Source organism: Osmerus eperlanus, chromosome 3 (genome assembly GCF_963692335.1).
Source record: "Osmerus eperlanus chromosome 3, fOsmEpe2.1, whole genome shotgun sequence".
Classification (NCBI taxonomy): Eukaryota; Metazoa; Chordata; class Actinopteri; order Osmeriformes; family Osmeridae; genus Osmerus; species Osmerus eperlanus.
In genome coordinates, this window is record NC_085020.1 from 2325864 (window position 1) to 2340442 (window position 14579).

The window sequence follows — 14579 nt, forward strand, 5'->3', positions numbered from 1 at the left end:
CCTGAAGTGGAGGGCAAACGGCTCCTCCTCAATCAGAACACTGGTTGTATAAAGGACACGGTTCACTTCTCATTCTCCTCCTCCCCTGGATGAACGCTCATCACGGTGCTGTCACGTGTGGAAGGGTGACAACGTGCTGTCTGTCTGTTCCCTGCACTCAAACCTGTTTAGTTAGAGCTCTGTGATGGTTTCTGCGGTGAAAAAGTGCAGTATCAAAAGTGTTCAGAAAGATATAGCCCTTCATATCCATCCTTCATATCCATCCTTCATATCCAGCCTCCAATGTCTAGACTCTCATGTCTGAGTATCAGTCTGTAACCCACTGACCATCCCAGGCCATCAGAATCCCTGTCATTACAATTTAGCGGGACCGCAGTCCCACGAACAACCTCCAGGGGGCACAGTCTGGCAGAGAAGCAGGCAGCAACCCACCACCACCACACCAGACAGGACACAAGATACGGATGAAAAACACACACGTCTCCAGTCAGGCGATCATCAGGATTGTGCGCCTCCATCTGCTCTCCTCTCAGTCTACCACTGACAAAACGACAGAACGTAAGAACATTTATAACGTTGCAAAAAGTCAACTTCTTACCCTTCCACACTGAAACACCCCATCACACACAATCCAAATATCAGCCCACAGATCCAGACACTAGCTACTGCACAGATACAGACCCAGCCTCCCTGCTCCCCTCAGCCAGGGAAACCCCCACCCTCCCAGCTCCCCCAAGCCTCCAGCTCCCCCAAGCCTCCAGCTCCCCCAAGCCTCCAGCTCCCCCAAGCTTCCAGCTCCCGCAAGCCTCCAGCTCCCCCAAGCCTCCAGCTCCCCCAAGCCTCCAGCTCCCCCAAGCCTCCAGCTCCCGCAAGCCTCCAGCTCCCCCAAGCCTCCAGCTCCCCCAAGCCTCCAGCTCCCGCAAGCCTCCAGCTCCCCCAAGCCTCCAGCTCCCCCAGTGAGGGTGGGAGTGAGGGTGGGTGTGAGGGTGGGAGTGAGGGTGGGTGTGAGGGTGGGTGTGAGGGTGGGTGTGAGGGTGGGTGTGAGGGTGGGTGTGAGGGTGGGAGTGAGGGTGGGTGTGAGGGTGGGAGTGAGGGTGGGAGTGAGGGTGGGTGTGAGGGTGGGAGTGACGGTGGGTGTGAGGGTGGGAGTGAGGGTGGGTGTGAGGGTGGGAGTGAGGGTGGGAGTGAGGGTGGGTGTGAGGGTGGGTGTGAGGGTGGGAGTGAGGGTGGGTGGGAGTGAGGGTGGGTGTGAGGGTGGGAGTGAGGGTGGGTGTGAGGGTGGGAGTGAGGGTGGGAGTGAGGGTGGGTGTGAGGGTGGGTGTGAGGGTGGGAGTGAGGGTGGGAGTGAGGGTGGGTGTGAGGGTGGGAGTGAGGGTGGGTGTGAGGGTGGGAGTGAGGGTGGGAGTGAGGGTGGGTGTGAGGGTGGGTGTGAGGGTGGGAGTGAGGGTGGGAGTGAGGGTGGGTGTGAGGGTGGGAGTGAGGGTGGGTGTGAGGGTGGGAGTGAGGGTGGGAGTGAGGGTGGGAGTGAGGGTGGGTGTGAGGGTGGGTGTGAGGGTGGGTGTGAGGGTGGGTGTGAGGTTGGATGGCTCCCCTGGCTCACGGTGCCTCGGGGCTGTAATCCCGGCAGGGCGTACCTAGCGGATCTCTCCGCCCTTATTGCCCCGGCCCAGCGCACCGCCGTCCCTGCTAATCCCCCTCCCAGCCCAGCGGCCCGGGGACACAGGGCACAGGGGGTGACAGGCTCAGCCACGCCAAACAGCCAGCAGCACTCCTAGTAACCATGGGGATTACAGGAGTGTGTACTGTTGACTGCTCAGAGTCAGCTCATGAAGATGTTCCGGGTTACTGAATGAGCCTGTGTCTGTCTGTAACCTGGGTTTTCAAAGGGTCTGTGCATTTGTGTGTGTGAGAGTGCCTGTTTTGTCGTCTGCTTTTCTCACCTGCATTACATGTGTGCGTGAGCGTGTTGTTTGAAAGTGTGTGTTGTTTTAAAGTGTGTGTGAACGTACGGTTTTAAAGCGCTCAATAGGTCACTGAGTGCGTGCTGAACTGTGCGTACGTGTGTTTGCATGTATGAACCTGAGTGCACCTGCGAGCACACATGGAACGTATCGCAGATCTGTATTCATTTGCAGTGGATCTCCCATGCCAGCGTGGATCTTCCAGGCCCACTGGCCCAGCGTGGATCTTCCAGGCCCACTGGCCCAGCGTGGATCTTCCAGGGCCACTGGCCCAGCATGGATCTTCCAGGGCCAGAGTGGATCTCCCAGGCCCAGCGTGGATCTCCCAGGCCCACTGGTCCAGCGTGGATCTTCCAGGCCCAAAGTGGATCTTCCAGGGCCAGAGTGGATCTTCCAGGCCCAGCATGGATCTTCCGGGCCCAGAGTGGATCTCCCGGGCCCAGAGTGGATCTCCCGGGCCCAGCGTGGCAGCTCTGCTCTGGGAGAGCACAGGAGATTCCCTCTAGCAGACGTGTCCTCCAGCAGCAGCCGTCACAGACCCCAGGAAAGGAACGGAGGAGGGAAATCCTGATCAGAGGCCAGAACACGGACTGTGGGATGGATGTTGTCTCCTCTTCAGGTTCAGGGAGAACAGACCTGATACAGCATCGCTCCTCCTTCCTCTCCTCTTCCTTCCTCTCCTCTTCCTTCCTCTCCTCTCCTCCTTCTCCTCTTCCTTCCTCTCCTCTCCTCCTTCTCCTCCTCCTTCCTCTCCTCCTCCTTCCTCCTCTCCTCTCCTCCTTCCTCTCCTCCTCCTTCCTCTCCACCTCCTCTGTTGAGGAAGGTCGGAGGTTAGCGGAGGACGGAGAGAGGGTGAGGGAAGAGAGAGTGAGGGGAGAGAGAGTGTCGGGTGTCAGGGGAGGAGGGTGAGGGGAGAGAGAGTGAGGGGAGAGAGTGTCGGGGGAGGAGGGGAGAGAGGGTGAGGGGTGTCGGGGGAGGAGGGTGAGGGGTGTCGGGGGAGGAGAGAGAGGGTGAGGGGAGAGAGGGTGAGGGGAGAGAGAGTGAGGGGAGAGAGAGTGTCGGGTGTCGGGGGAGGAGGGGGAGGGGAGAGAGGGTGAGGGGTGTCGGGGGAGGAGGGTGAGGGGTGAGAGGGTGAGGGGAGGAGGGGTGTCGGGGAGAGCGTGGGGACTGACACCGCTAGCAGGGATTAAATTACTGCCGTGTGGAGAGAGGCAGAGGCATCACTGACATTGCGCAAACACATGCCTGTGTGTTCACACACACATACACACACAGTATGTGGATTGAAAGGTTACAAGTCTGAGGGTGTTAGGTGGAGTGGAGTGCATGGTAGAGTTGTATGAGTGTAGACTGTGTTGTAAGCTTGTAGGAGTGCGTGGACGGGTTGTTGGTAGCTGGCATCGTGTGGTACAAGGCGGGGGTCACCAGGGTTCAGGGTGGCACGTCACCAAGAAAAGACAAACTACCCTAAAAAGGGCAATTTTGAAGAGTATGAGGAATAACCTTCTAATACACCTGATGTGACAAATAGGTTTGCTGTGCTTTATGTCCTCCAGGAACACACTGACATTATCTCTGACCTGTCTTCCTGCTTTTTAATCACACCAGGGATCACCAACCGAGAACAGGAATCCTTACTTCTAAATCCCAAGTGTTCTCTCTCTCTCTCTCGCCCCCCCTGTCAGCACGGAGTCACACTGTTAGTTTGAATGCCTTCAAGATGAAACGCTGTTGTTTATCTTGGCGGCTGTTCAAACGATTGTCTTTGGTCAACTACCATGACATTTCGATCCCATCAAGTCCTTAAAATTCCAAATTCCTGTGTCGGAGTTGGAACATTAGGTATTAAAGAATGTGGCAACTCCATTCAATGAAGCCAAGCTAGCTCCACTAATTAGTCGAGTCCCGGTAATGGGCGGAATCCCATTCCGCAGAGCGGCCAAATACCTGATGGCCACCAATCATGACCCATCTTTGCCTTCAGTTTACCATGGGAAAATGTGCACTTGTTTTTTGACGCAAGTTGGAGATGGGGGCACTAATTACAAAGTATTGTCGGGGGGGAAGATGAAAGTTCATGTTCTAGAGCAGACTGGCCTTGAACACCCTTCCTCAAATGAACACGATCCTCCTCATGCGGGTTCTGAACAAGTCCATTAGCTGTTGTCTGGTGAACATGTCGTAAATAAATTGCATTGCTATATATTCTACACACAGGCCTACCAGAAGAATTGGGATATGCATAGGTGTTAGTCCCCAACTAACGCACAAATATGTGAACATATGAATCTATTTCCACATATAAACAACACCCAGTGTCTAAGGAAACCATGTGGCCAATATTTTCTTCTAATTTATTATAATTAATAGCTACATTAGAATCCTTCGTTCTTCCTCAAAAGTCCTCCTTTGATTGTCTGACATATTTAGATGACTCAGTTAATGCTCCTCAGATCGATTGCTTTAATAATTAAACCACTGTAAAATTGCTGACAGGGGCTTCAGCGGCACATTCCAGAGTGTGTGCTAATTGGAAGGGCTGGTGCAGCACTTTGATGATGCGTAGTGTTCTTGACGGGATGCCTTTTGATCATCACAACAAAGAGCAAGCTGCTTGTGTAAGGGAAGGACTATCTTTGGGTGCGTGTGTGTGCGCGCGCGTGTGTGCGTCTTTTTCCCCAGCTCGGTTGCGGATTTGCTGGCCGGCGACATGCCTCCCCCTGCCTGGCTCCTTATAGCGCCGGGGCGGCAGGAATTCTGGCCGAGTGGTACGGACATCGCCGATAGAGACCGCAAACACGGAGCATTCCCTTTTAAACACGGTCTTATGACTGAGGGCTCGCTCAATCAAGCAGTTACTCAAAGAGCGGACAGGAGTACGAAACACAGTGACAGGAGAGGTGACAGGGACGTCAGGCTACATGCAAATACGTTGACCTGTGACACAGACAGTGGACTTTACAGAGGATACAGAGGATCAGTTGTAGGTAAGTGGACAGATCGCACTCTCACCTGCTTTATGTGATTGGCTGCAGCAAATGCGTTGGAGAATGAATATCTTTTTGAGGAGTTAGACCCCGATATTTATACATTTCGATTAGTTTTCAATAGTATTATATCATGACACATTCCATAATGGTCCATTCGTTTTAGATTTTTGGGGGCTATTTCGTCTTGCGGGCTATCAGACTACAAATATTTTATGAACGGAGGCCTAGGTTTGGAAACACGGTGCGAGTTTGAATGGAAGATGTTCCTTGAAAAGGAAATAAGTCGTTTGGTCAATACAAGTTTAAATTCGTAGTTTTTGCTTTACAGCATTAATCTTGAGCTAAGCATATGTGAAATAGGTGTCATGATAACTGGCTACTTGCTGTGTCTTGGTATTTCACCATCATTCTCCCACCAAGACAGTTGCCTCAGCAACAAGTAGATTTCAGACACTGACGATCCACTGGCATCATAGTCTACACTCACACATGTTGACTTCAGCTGGGTGTAAATGTGAGCATATTGTCTATCAAAATTGCACTGATTTACAGTGACTCATTCTGGAGGAACACCCCTCATTACATCATCAACAGCCGACCTTTGACCCTTCGTCGCTGAGACCATGTGTCGTCTGTCGATGACCTCGCTCCTCGCCTGTCTCTGGTTGATGACGGGGAGTTGCCAGGGCAACGGCAGCCTCCAGGACAGCATGAGCCAGCTGCACACAGAGTTCGCCGTCAGCCTCTACCAAACGCTCACAGAGACGGAGAACAACTCCAACCTGATCGTGTCTCCCGTGAGCGTGTCTCTGTCCCTGGGGCTGCTGCAGCTGGGAGCGCGCCGGAACACCCTGGCTCAGCTGGAGGCGGGGCTAGGCTACAACGCCAACGGTAGGTCAGCTCAACGCACCAATCACAAACACTGGACCCAGAGGTCAAAGGGGCATCGTTTTGTTTGGGAACTCTTCTGGATGTCAAGGAAATGGATGGACGTGATGGGACTTGGTGCTCGGCCTGGGAACTAGATAACCCTTGTTTGGTGCTGCTTTCTGCTGGCACTGACACGTGACCCAGTTCAGACCATAGAAATCTTGGAGTGTGAATCCCAGGGTCTCTGTATTAGAAATAATATAGCATGTAAATCCCATTATGGCTGGAGAACGAAGGAAGACCAGAACAGGGAGAGCCGGCTTGCTGAAGCAAGCAAGTTTCTAGGATCCCGGTGCCTTGTTTGTGCACTCTGCTCAGAGAAGGGCAGACCCTGGGTCTGCCCTTCTCTGGCCCTACACTGGTCCTAGTACAGGTTATGCCCTGGTCCTGACCTGGTTCTACCTTGGTCCTAGTCCAGGTTCTGTCCTGGTCCTGGTTCTGACCTGGTTCTACTTTGGTCCGAGTCCAGGTTCTGGCCTGGTCCTGGTTCTGACCTGGTTCTACCTTGGTCCCAGTCCAGGTTTTTCCCTGGTCCTGGTTCTGACCTGGTTCTACCCTGGTCCCAGACCAGGTTCTGCCCTGGTCCTGGTTCTGACCTGGTTCTACCTTGGTCCCAGTCCAGGTTTTTCCCTGGTCCTGGTTCTGACCTGGTTCTACCCTGGTCCCAGTCCAGGTTCTGCCCTGGTCCTGGTTCTGACCTGGTTCTACCTTGGTCTCAGTCCAGGTTTTGCCCTGCTGGCCCCAGGAAGTATGTTGCCGCTGGTACCAGGCAGTGTTGCCGCTGGGCCGTGGAGGCTGGGCAGGGAGGTGTCTGGAGCCGTAATGCTGCCTGGTGCCTTCTGGCTCTAATCTCATTACCCAGAGGGCAGCAGGGCCCTGGGGTCGAGAGGCCACTGTTACACTGCAGGGGGTGTGACCTGGGGGGAGACTCAATGAAGATATCTGGAGGCACGTGTGCCTTTGTCGTGCTTTTCTACTGCCGTGGCTGATACTTGTGCGTACAGCGCTCTGTGAAGTCAACAGACAAACTCAATGACCCTGCGCTTGGGTATCAAGAATATTTGAGCCTTTGAGAGTTAGACTGAATTTTTGGCTGGATGTAATTCCAGCAGTTTAGTCAACTGTTTCAAATTACCATTAAATTGGCTATTATGGTATTAGTGTGTAGTCACCCAAGTATGCATATTTGTTAATGGTTCCTAAACCTGGACCTCTGTTTCACAGTTAGTGTGTTTTAAGGTTTGTCACATGATGACACTGAATAACACGTCACTTTTAATTATCATCCCATGTTTTGTTTAATAACCACATTCAGTTCCCTTCCTCACCTGTGACCTCACTTCCTCCCCTCGTCTCCAGACGTGCAGGTGCAGAACTTCCTGTTGCGGTCACAGGGGGACGTGGGTAATTCCAGTCAGGGTGTGCGGCTACGTCACTCCAGCTCCTTATTCGTCCAAAGCGGCGTTCAACTGCTGACCGAGTTTACCCAGCATGCATCAGCCTGGGGCAACAGCAGTCTGGCCCGGGCCAACTTCAGCCAGCCCAACCACACCCGCAACCAGCTGGACCAGTGGGAACGAAACCATGGCAACGGTTAGCCAAAATTCCCAAACAGCATTTGATATGTCAAATCCTCACAGGCACAATTACTGCAGAGCTCTGAATTGATTTGCAGTGAAAGCACCACCAGACATTTCCATTTACCATCAAAACAACTTTACACTGAGCAGACTGTCTTACTGTATGTTATGTATGCACTTGAGATGTTGAGGTGTAAATGTGTTTTCGGTAACAATATATGTGCAGAGTTGAATACATGCTGTCCTTCGATATGTTAAATGTGTGGCGACCTCCGTGAACTGCTATGTTGCTATTGACCTCTATAAACTACAACAGTCTGTCCTCATGTTTAACCCCATGTCCAGACGAGACGCTACCCCTCCAGCCTGGTGAGTCCAGGGAGCTGTCGGGCTCGGGCGAGGCCCAGGGCGAGGCCTCCTGGTGGGGTCAGCGGCCGCAGATGGCCCTGGTCACCAGGGTGGCCTTCCGAGGCGTGTGGCAGAAGCAGTTCCTCTTCACCGACACCCAGAACCTTCCCTTCACCCTGTCGGACGGCAGTGCGGTCAAGGTGCCCATGATGTACCAGGCCACCGAGGTCAACTTTGGTAAGAGAGGAGCGACATCAAAACACCAAGGGGCGTAGGTTTCACTAGACACGGGTGCGACCCTCAACTCTGTCGCCCTGCGTTTCCCCTGACCCAGGTCAGTTCCGCACCGTGGCCGAGCAGCGCTACACGGTTCTGGAGCTGCCGTACCTGGGCCGTGCTCTCAGCCTGCTGGTGGCGCTGCCCAGCGACAGGAAGAGCCCGCTGTCCTCCCTGGAGAGCCACATCACAGCCCGCAGCGTCGCCGCCTGGGACACGGGCCTCCGCAGGACCAAAATGGACGTCTTCCTGCCCAGGTAGCCTAGCCAGCGCCACGGCCAAGCTCTTTCAATACGGTGTTCGTTTAGCAGGCGTTTCACCCTGTTTCGTGGTTTGTGTGGTGAGACCCCATCTCTCTTCAATGTGTTGTGAAACGTTCATTGGGTGTGCAGGTGTGTGTATGTGGTTGGGCTGGATGAATCACCAGCTCTTGTGGTGCTGAGAAGATGATACTCACACCTGTTTCTCTGCTGCAGGTTCAGAATGCAAAACAGGTTCAACCTGCGCTCTGTGCTTCCCTCCATGGGGATCAGCGACGCTTTCAACCCCCTGGCAGCAGACTTCAGTGGGATGGCAGGTAAGGCTCCACCTGCTGAGTTCAATCAAATCTGATATTTGGCATTCGGTTAAATGCTTTTCAATGATGTAACTAAGTGGTCTGTCTGTCTGTAGTTGAAGAGGGTCTCTACGTGTCGGATGCGTTCCACGAGGTCAGGATAGAGGTTACTGAGGACGGGACTAAGGCTTCTGCAGTGACTGGTGAGACAATATACCACATATCACCAGGACAACTACACATCTCCACACACACACCAAGAGCACCACACCTTGCTCCCACCTTGTGTGTGACAGGGCACGTCTCTCTCCCACAGCCATGGTGCTGCTCAAACGCTCTCGTGCTGCTGTCTTCAAAGCCGACCGGCCATTCTTCTTCCTGCTGCGACAAGTCAGCACAGGTACGAGCCCTGGAACACCTCATACCTTATAAGAGGAACTACATCCAACACCGCACATTCTACTGTTGGCAGTTAGGTTTAGAATGTTTGAAGAGGTAACTGTCATTTACACACCTCCCCAATAAACACCAACAGGCACATCACAACAACACAACACAACACAACCTAATAACTGTTGGCTGCTGGTGTTTGGGGAGTGTGAACTGGCCTTCAGAGAGCGTCGTCTGCGGTTACACATTTCTTCTCTTTTCCTCTAGGATCCATCTTGTTCATGGGACGTGTTGTAAATCCTGCTGATCAGGCACCCTAGGACCCAGGACTGTCACCATACTCTGAAACTTCCCTCAAGCTCTCTCTCTCGCGCTCTCACACGCACCCCCTGACCTGCCTGAACCCACTACCAGTATTTATTGGGGACCAACAGGAGGGTACACAGACACTTCAGGAAGAAGGACATTATTTTTTGTACATATCTGTAAATAAATCTTTTTTAATACATCTGTTGTTTTTACACCTTAAGTGTTTTGGTCATTTATTTCACCGCCTTTTAAAAATAGTGCCGTGTTAGCAAAGGCAAATAAACTATAAAACAAGTTTTTTTCCTACATATTTCTGGAGCTACCCTTGCATTCCTGTCATCATTATAATGATGCCCTCTGCTGCCACTCCACCGATGAATGCAAAACTGTCATGTCACACAAGTGAAGGAGATATTTACAGAATGTGTCATTTTTATTTACATGGCCCTTCACAGTGTAAAATAGAAACTTTATTCATGGAAATACTTACAAAAAGGCCTTCCACTGAACATTCTCTTTAAATAGTTCTCTAAATGTATTTACATCTATACAGCGTATTCAAAATACTGTCTTTTGGTAGAACTCCCCGGTGAAAAACAACAAGACAAGTATGGCAAAGATTTGGTCCCTGTCTAAACGATGGGGGGATAGGAGAGAGAAAGCGAGAGAGAGAGCAAGATGATGAGAGGATAACAGTATCAAATGTTAGGCAGGTACCTGAACACAAGACCACTTGAGACCCCTGTCCTTCTAGAACACTCCAGAGAGATGCCTTCAGCACCACAGATATGTTCAATGTAACAATGAGGCCATCCTCGACGGTACAGGGTAACACTGGACTAGTCTAACAGTGTTATTGCAAACCATTCTGCTCTAGTCAGTTCCTGAGCTATGTTCCCTGTGTGGAGCAGACTTGACAGTTACACAGCATCCTGTCAATCGAACGGTCACGGAAATAGGGTTTTCGTTTTGTTCGAGGGGTAACTAAACTGTTTAAACTCGTGACTGTGAAAGATAAGAAGAATGAGGTTAACTGAAACAGAGGGACTTTTGATATGATTTCAGAGACCAGTAAGATTTACTGGTTCTTATTGGTAAACATCACAGGAGTGTTTCAATTGGTGGAGTGTTTAAAAAGTAACAACCAAGGTTAACTTGTAAAAGGAACTCAGATGGAAAAAGGCATTTGTTGCCCAGAGAATAAAAAGGTAGAACAGAGCAAAAGGAAAAAGGAGAAGAAGAAAAGGGTGGTAAGAAAAGCAAAGCTACAGAATCCTGTTTGAAATGAGACCAGCGTGTCTGAACCCCGAGGCAGGAGGAAATCCCTCCTCCTGGAGCTGTCTACCACACACACACACACACACACACACACACACACACAGGCAGACACACACACACACACACACACACACAGGCAGACACACACACACACACACACACACAGGCAGACACACACACACACACACAGGCAGACACACACACAGGCAGACATACACCCACACACACAGGCAGACAGACACACACACAGTCAGACAGACACACACACAGTCAGACATACACACACACAGTCAGACAGACACACACACAGTCAGACAGACACACACACAGTCAGACACACACACAGTCAGACAGACACACACACAGTCAGACAGACACACACACAGTCAGACAGACACACACACAGTCAGACAGACACACACACAGTCACAGACACACACACAGTCAGACAGACACACACACAGTCAGACACACACACAGTCAGACAGACACACACACAGTCAGACAGACACACAGTCAGACAGACACACACACAGTCAGACAGACACACACACAGTCAGACAGACACACACACAGTCACAGACACACACACAGTCAGACAGACACACACACAGTCAGACACACACACAGTCAGACAGACACACACACAGTCAGACAGACACACACACAGTCAGACAGACACACAGTCAGACAGACACACACACAGTCAGACAGACACACAGTCAGTCAGACACACACACAGTCAGACAGACACACACTAGGTTAATTCGGTGGGTTGGTTTCCATCCCTGTGTGGTACAATGCTTGTTATGTATCCATGCTCACTACCTCATGGAGGTGGTAAGGGACTGGGTTTCTAAACCCCCCTCTGGCTCCACAGTGGACCGATCCATCACCACTAAGAGCATGGGAGGGGAGTGGACTGACCCACTGTGTGTTTGGTGAGGAGGGGTGCAGACCGGTGGAACAGGGCTGACTGCAGGGTTAAGGTACGGGTGTTGGGTTTGGAACAGGGCCCCTTCAGAAGCCGTCCAGGTGGTTCATATTGTTGGCCCTGTTGTGGATCTCTTCTAGAAAGTTCTCCAGTTGTTCTATAAGAACCCGCTTCTTGAACCTGCACAGATAAAGGAGCGTGTGAGCGATGCAGACCTGCTAGAAAACACTGATGGTAAACTAGACTCTTTGAAGCTTGAACTGTCAAGGATTCTAGCAAATTTGTTGAATATCTCCTTATTAAATGTGCGTAGAGGTGTTAGTCCTCCAGCCTAATCAGAGGTGAGTGTGGAGGGGTAGGCTAGTCATCCAGCCTATCAGAGGTGAGTGTGGAGGGGTAGGCTAGTCATCCAGCCTATCAGAGGTGAGTGTGGAGGGGTAGGCTAGTCATCCAGCCTATCAGAGGTGAGTGTGGAGAGGGGGTTGAGCTCCAAACCTGGCGGCCTCTTTGATGATGTTCTGCAGGAAGATCAAGCGAGTGTCCAGACTGCCCTGGATCTGCTTCAGGAAATGGAAGATTTTCTCATAGTCTGCACAAACAGAGAAAGGAGGGAGGGATAGAGAGGGGGGGGGGGGGAGTGACAGACGGTGGAGAGAGAGAGGGATGGATGGAGAGAGAGAGTTAGATACAGAGACTACTGCAATTTTCTTCCCTGAAAAGGCTAAAATCAATAGAAACCATTTAGTCTGTAGGGAAAATGGGTCAGAGAACAGTGTTAATTTAGTCTTTTTTTTTGTGTTATTACTGCAAAAGGAACAAAGTTGTCACAACATAATTTCGTAAAGGCTACAATTGCCTGCGAGGTGAATTCAACTGCAGAAGTTGGACAACAAATATGCTGTTTCCAGTCAGCAGCTACTAGGGTGAGGACAGGTTATGCAGCTCCTTACAGAAAAGCACTTGTTTCATCAAACACTAAAGCCTTAAGATGCAATTAACTATCTAGTAATACTTTATGAGACAAATAATTAGTCATTCATCAGGTGTGGCATGAATGTCAATCCACCATCTCCCCCAGCGGGTTAGAAGGCACATAAAACCAGGCAATAAGAAAACCAGAGAAGAAGAGTGGAGAGCGTGAGCCACTGAAGGCCACGTCACCACGGCTACGTACGTCGCCCTGGTTTCCTGATCTCCTTGGTGATGAGGGAACGGAGCTCGGAGTTGACTTCCTGACTCTCGCTGTTCATCAGCTTCTTCAGGGCCCCAGGGGAGGGGTAGCGTGCCGGACGCTCCTCCAGGAGGTCCCCTCCCTCCTGCTCCCCGTCCCTCCCCTCCTCCTCCTCCCCCCCCAGGCCACCCTGCTCCTCCTCCCCCAGCAGGACGTGGTTGTCCTGGGCCTCGAGGCTGGAGGGGCTGCCCTCGTCCAGGTCCTCCTCATCCTGGTCGGGGACTCTTTCGGGGCTGTAGTGGTTGTGGTTCAGGTGGATGAGGAAGTCCTCTAGATCGTTGTGGTTGGAATCAGCGTCTGCAGGGTGACGAGGGGTATATATATATATATATCAAACGTTTTTTTAAGGCCCCTGTGTGTGTGTGTGTGTGTGATAATGCAGGCGTGTGAGTCCCATGTGTGAGAGGGTACCTGAGGCAGGTCTGGGGCTGGCAGGGGGGGTGACGGGGGGGCAGTAGGCCCTCCCCAGGCGCAGCAGGGGGGACATGCAGCGCCGCCTCTTGGGCACCCCCCCCCCCTGCATGCTGCTGTCCCCCACCGCCCTCTTGCCCTTGTTCTGGGGCCCCGTCACAAACTCATCCGCCTCGTCGATCATCATGCCCTGGGGGAGACACGGACGAGGGGGTTAGGAGCCAATGGCATCGATCACAGCAGAGCACCAATCACAAGTGGACTAAGGAGGGGCTCAGTAACTCAGACAGTGAGCAGGGGAGGAGAGTAGGAGGAGAGTGAAGGAGAGGGGAGAGAGGAGGGGAGGAGAGAGGACCAGGGGATGGGAGAGGAGGAGAGTGAAGGAGAGGGGAGAGAGGAGGGGAGGAGAGAGGACCAGGGGATGGGAGAGGAGGAGAGTGAAGGAGAGGGGAGAGAGGAGGGGAGGAGAGAGGACCAGGGGATGGGAGAGGGCAGCAGGAGACCTTCTTGTCCAGCTTGAAGGGGTTGCCGAAGGTGTGCAGGCGTTTGGGCTGCTCCGGGTCTGCGTCTCTCAGGGGCTGAGGAGCTGCCTTCAGGAAGTCCTGGTAGTTCCCCATCTGGGCCACGGGAACACTGTGGAGCTGGTCTGGGGGGGGGGGGAGAGTCAGCGTGTGTGTGTCAGTGTGTGAGTGTGTCAGCGTGTGTGAGTGTGTCAGTGTGTGTGAGTGTGTGTCTCACCAGGGTCCTGTCCGGTCAGCACCAGGCTGCCCTTCATCAGGTTCCTCCTCATGCGGCTCAGCTGGTCCAGCAGGTGGCTCCTGGGGATGTCGTAGGCGTTCCTGAAGCCCTGCGGCTTCACGCTCTACACACAGAACACAGTCACTACAGCAGAACATCACTACAGCAGAACATCACTACAGGAGAACATCACTACAGCAGAACATCCCTACAGCAGAACATCACTACAGCAGAACATCACTACAGGAGAACATCACTACAGCAGAACATCACTACAGCAGAACATCACTACAGCAGAACATCACTACAGGAGAACATCACTACAGCAGACCATCACTACAGGAGAACATCACTACAGCAGAACATCACTACATCACTACAGCAGAACATCACTACAGCAGACCATCACTACAGGAGAACATCACTACAGCAGAACATCACTACATCACTACAGCAGAACATCACTACAGGAGAACATCACTACAGGAGAACATCACTACAGCAGAACATCACTACATCACTACAGCAGAACATCACTACAGGAGAACATCACTACAGGAGAACATCACTACAGCAGAACATCACTACAGCAGAACATCACTACGGCAGACCATCACTACGGCAGACCATCACTACAGAAGACCATC

At 52.1% G+C, this 14579-nt stretch overlaps 2 protein-coding genes across 2 annotated transcripts in view; one reads left to right on the top strand and one right to left on the bottom strand.

Annotated features, from left to right (window-relative positions):
- The first annotated feature begins 5528 nt into the window (after positions 1 to 5528).
- Positions 5529 to 9578, top strand: serpine3 (serpin peptidase inhibitor, clade E (nexin, plasminogen activator inhibitor type 1), member 3). The gene is made up of 8 exons (XM_062456427.1): positions 5529 to 5842; positions 7241 to 7474; positions 7807 to 8046; positions 8144 to 8342; positions 8562 to 8662; positions 8758 to 8844; positions 8958 to 9041; positions 9299 to 9578. Exons 1-8 carry the CDS (start codon positions 5575 to 5577, stop codon positions 9349 to 9351), a joined length of 1266 nt encoding a protein of 421 aa, XP_062312411.1. The 5' UTR covers positions 5529 to 5574; the 3' UTR covers positions 9352 to 9578.
- The window catches only part of ints6 (integrator complex subunit 6), an 18009-nt gene continuing 12977 nt past the window's right edge, over positions 9548 to 14579 (bottom strand). Inside the window, exons 13-19 of the mRNA XM_062456426.1 lie at positions 13933 to 14056; positions 13698 to 13840; positions 13195 to 13384; positions 12727 to 13080; positions 12048 to 12141; positions 11109 to 11732; positions 9548 to 10681 (exon numbers count right to left, since the gene is read on the bottom strand). Coding sequence (XP_062312410.1) covers positions 11639 to 11732; positions 12048 to 12141; positions 12727 to 13080; positions 13195 to 13384; positions 13698 to 13840; positions 13933 to 14056 — 999 coding nt within the window. The 3' untranslated portion in view covers positions 9548 to 10681; positions 11109 to 11638. The remainder of the gene's footprint in view (positions 10682 to 11108; positions 11733 to 12047; positions 12142 to 12726; positions 13081 to 13194; positions 13385 to 13697; positions 13841 to 13932; positions 14057 to 14579) is intronic.

Coding starts and splice junctions, on each gene's coding strand:
- serpine3 (XM_062456427.1), top strand. CDS start 5,575: ATGTGTCGTCTGTCGATGACCTCGCTCCTCGCCTGTCTCTGGTTGATG. Junction 5,843..7,240: donor GCTAGGCTACAACGCCAACG/GTAGGTCAGCTC, acceptor CCTCGTCTCCAG/ACGTGCAGGTGCAGAACTTC. Junction 9,042..9,298: donor GCTGCGACAAGTCAGCACAG/GTACGAGCCCTG, acceptor CTTTTCCTCTAG/GATCCATCTTGTTCATGGGA.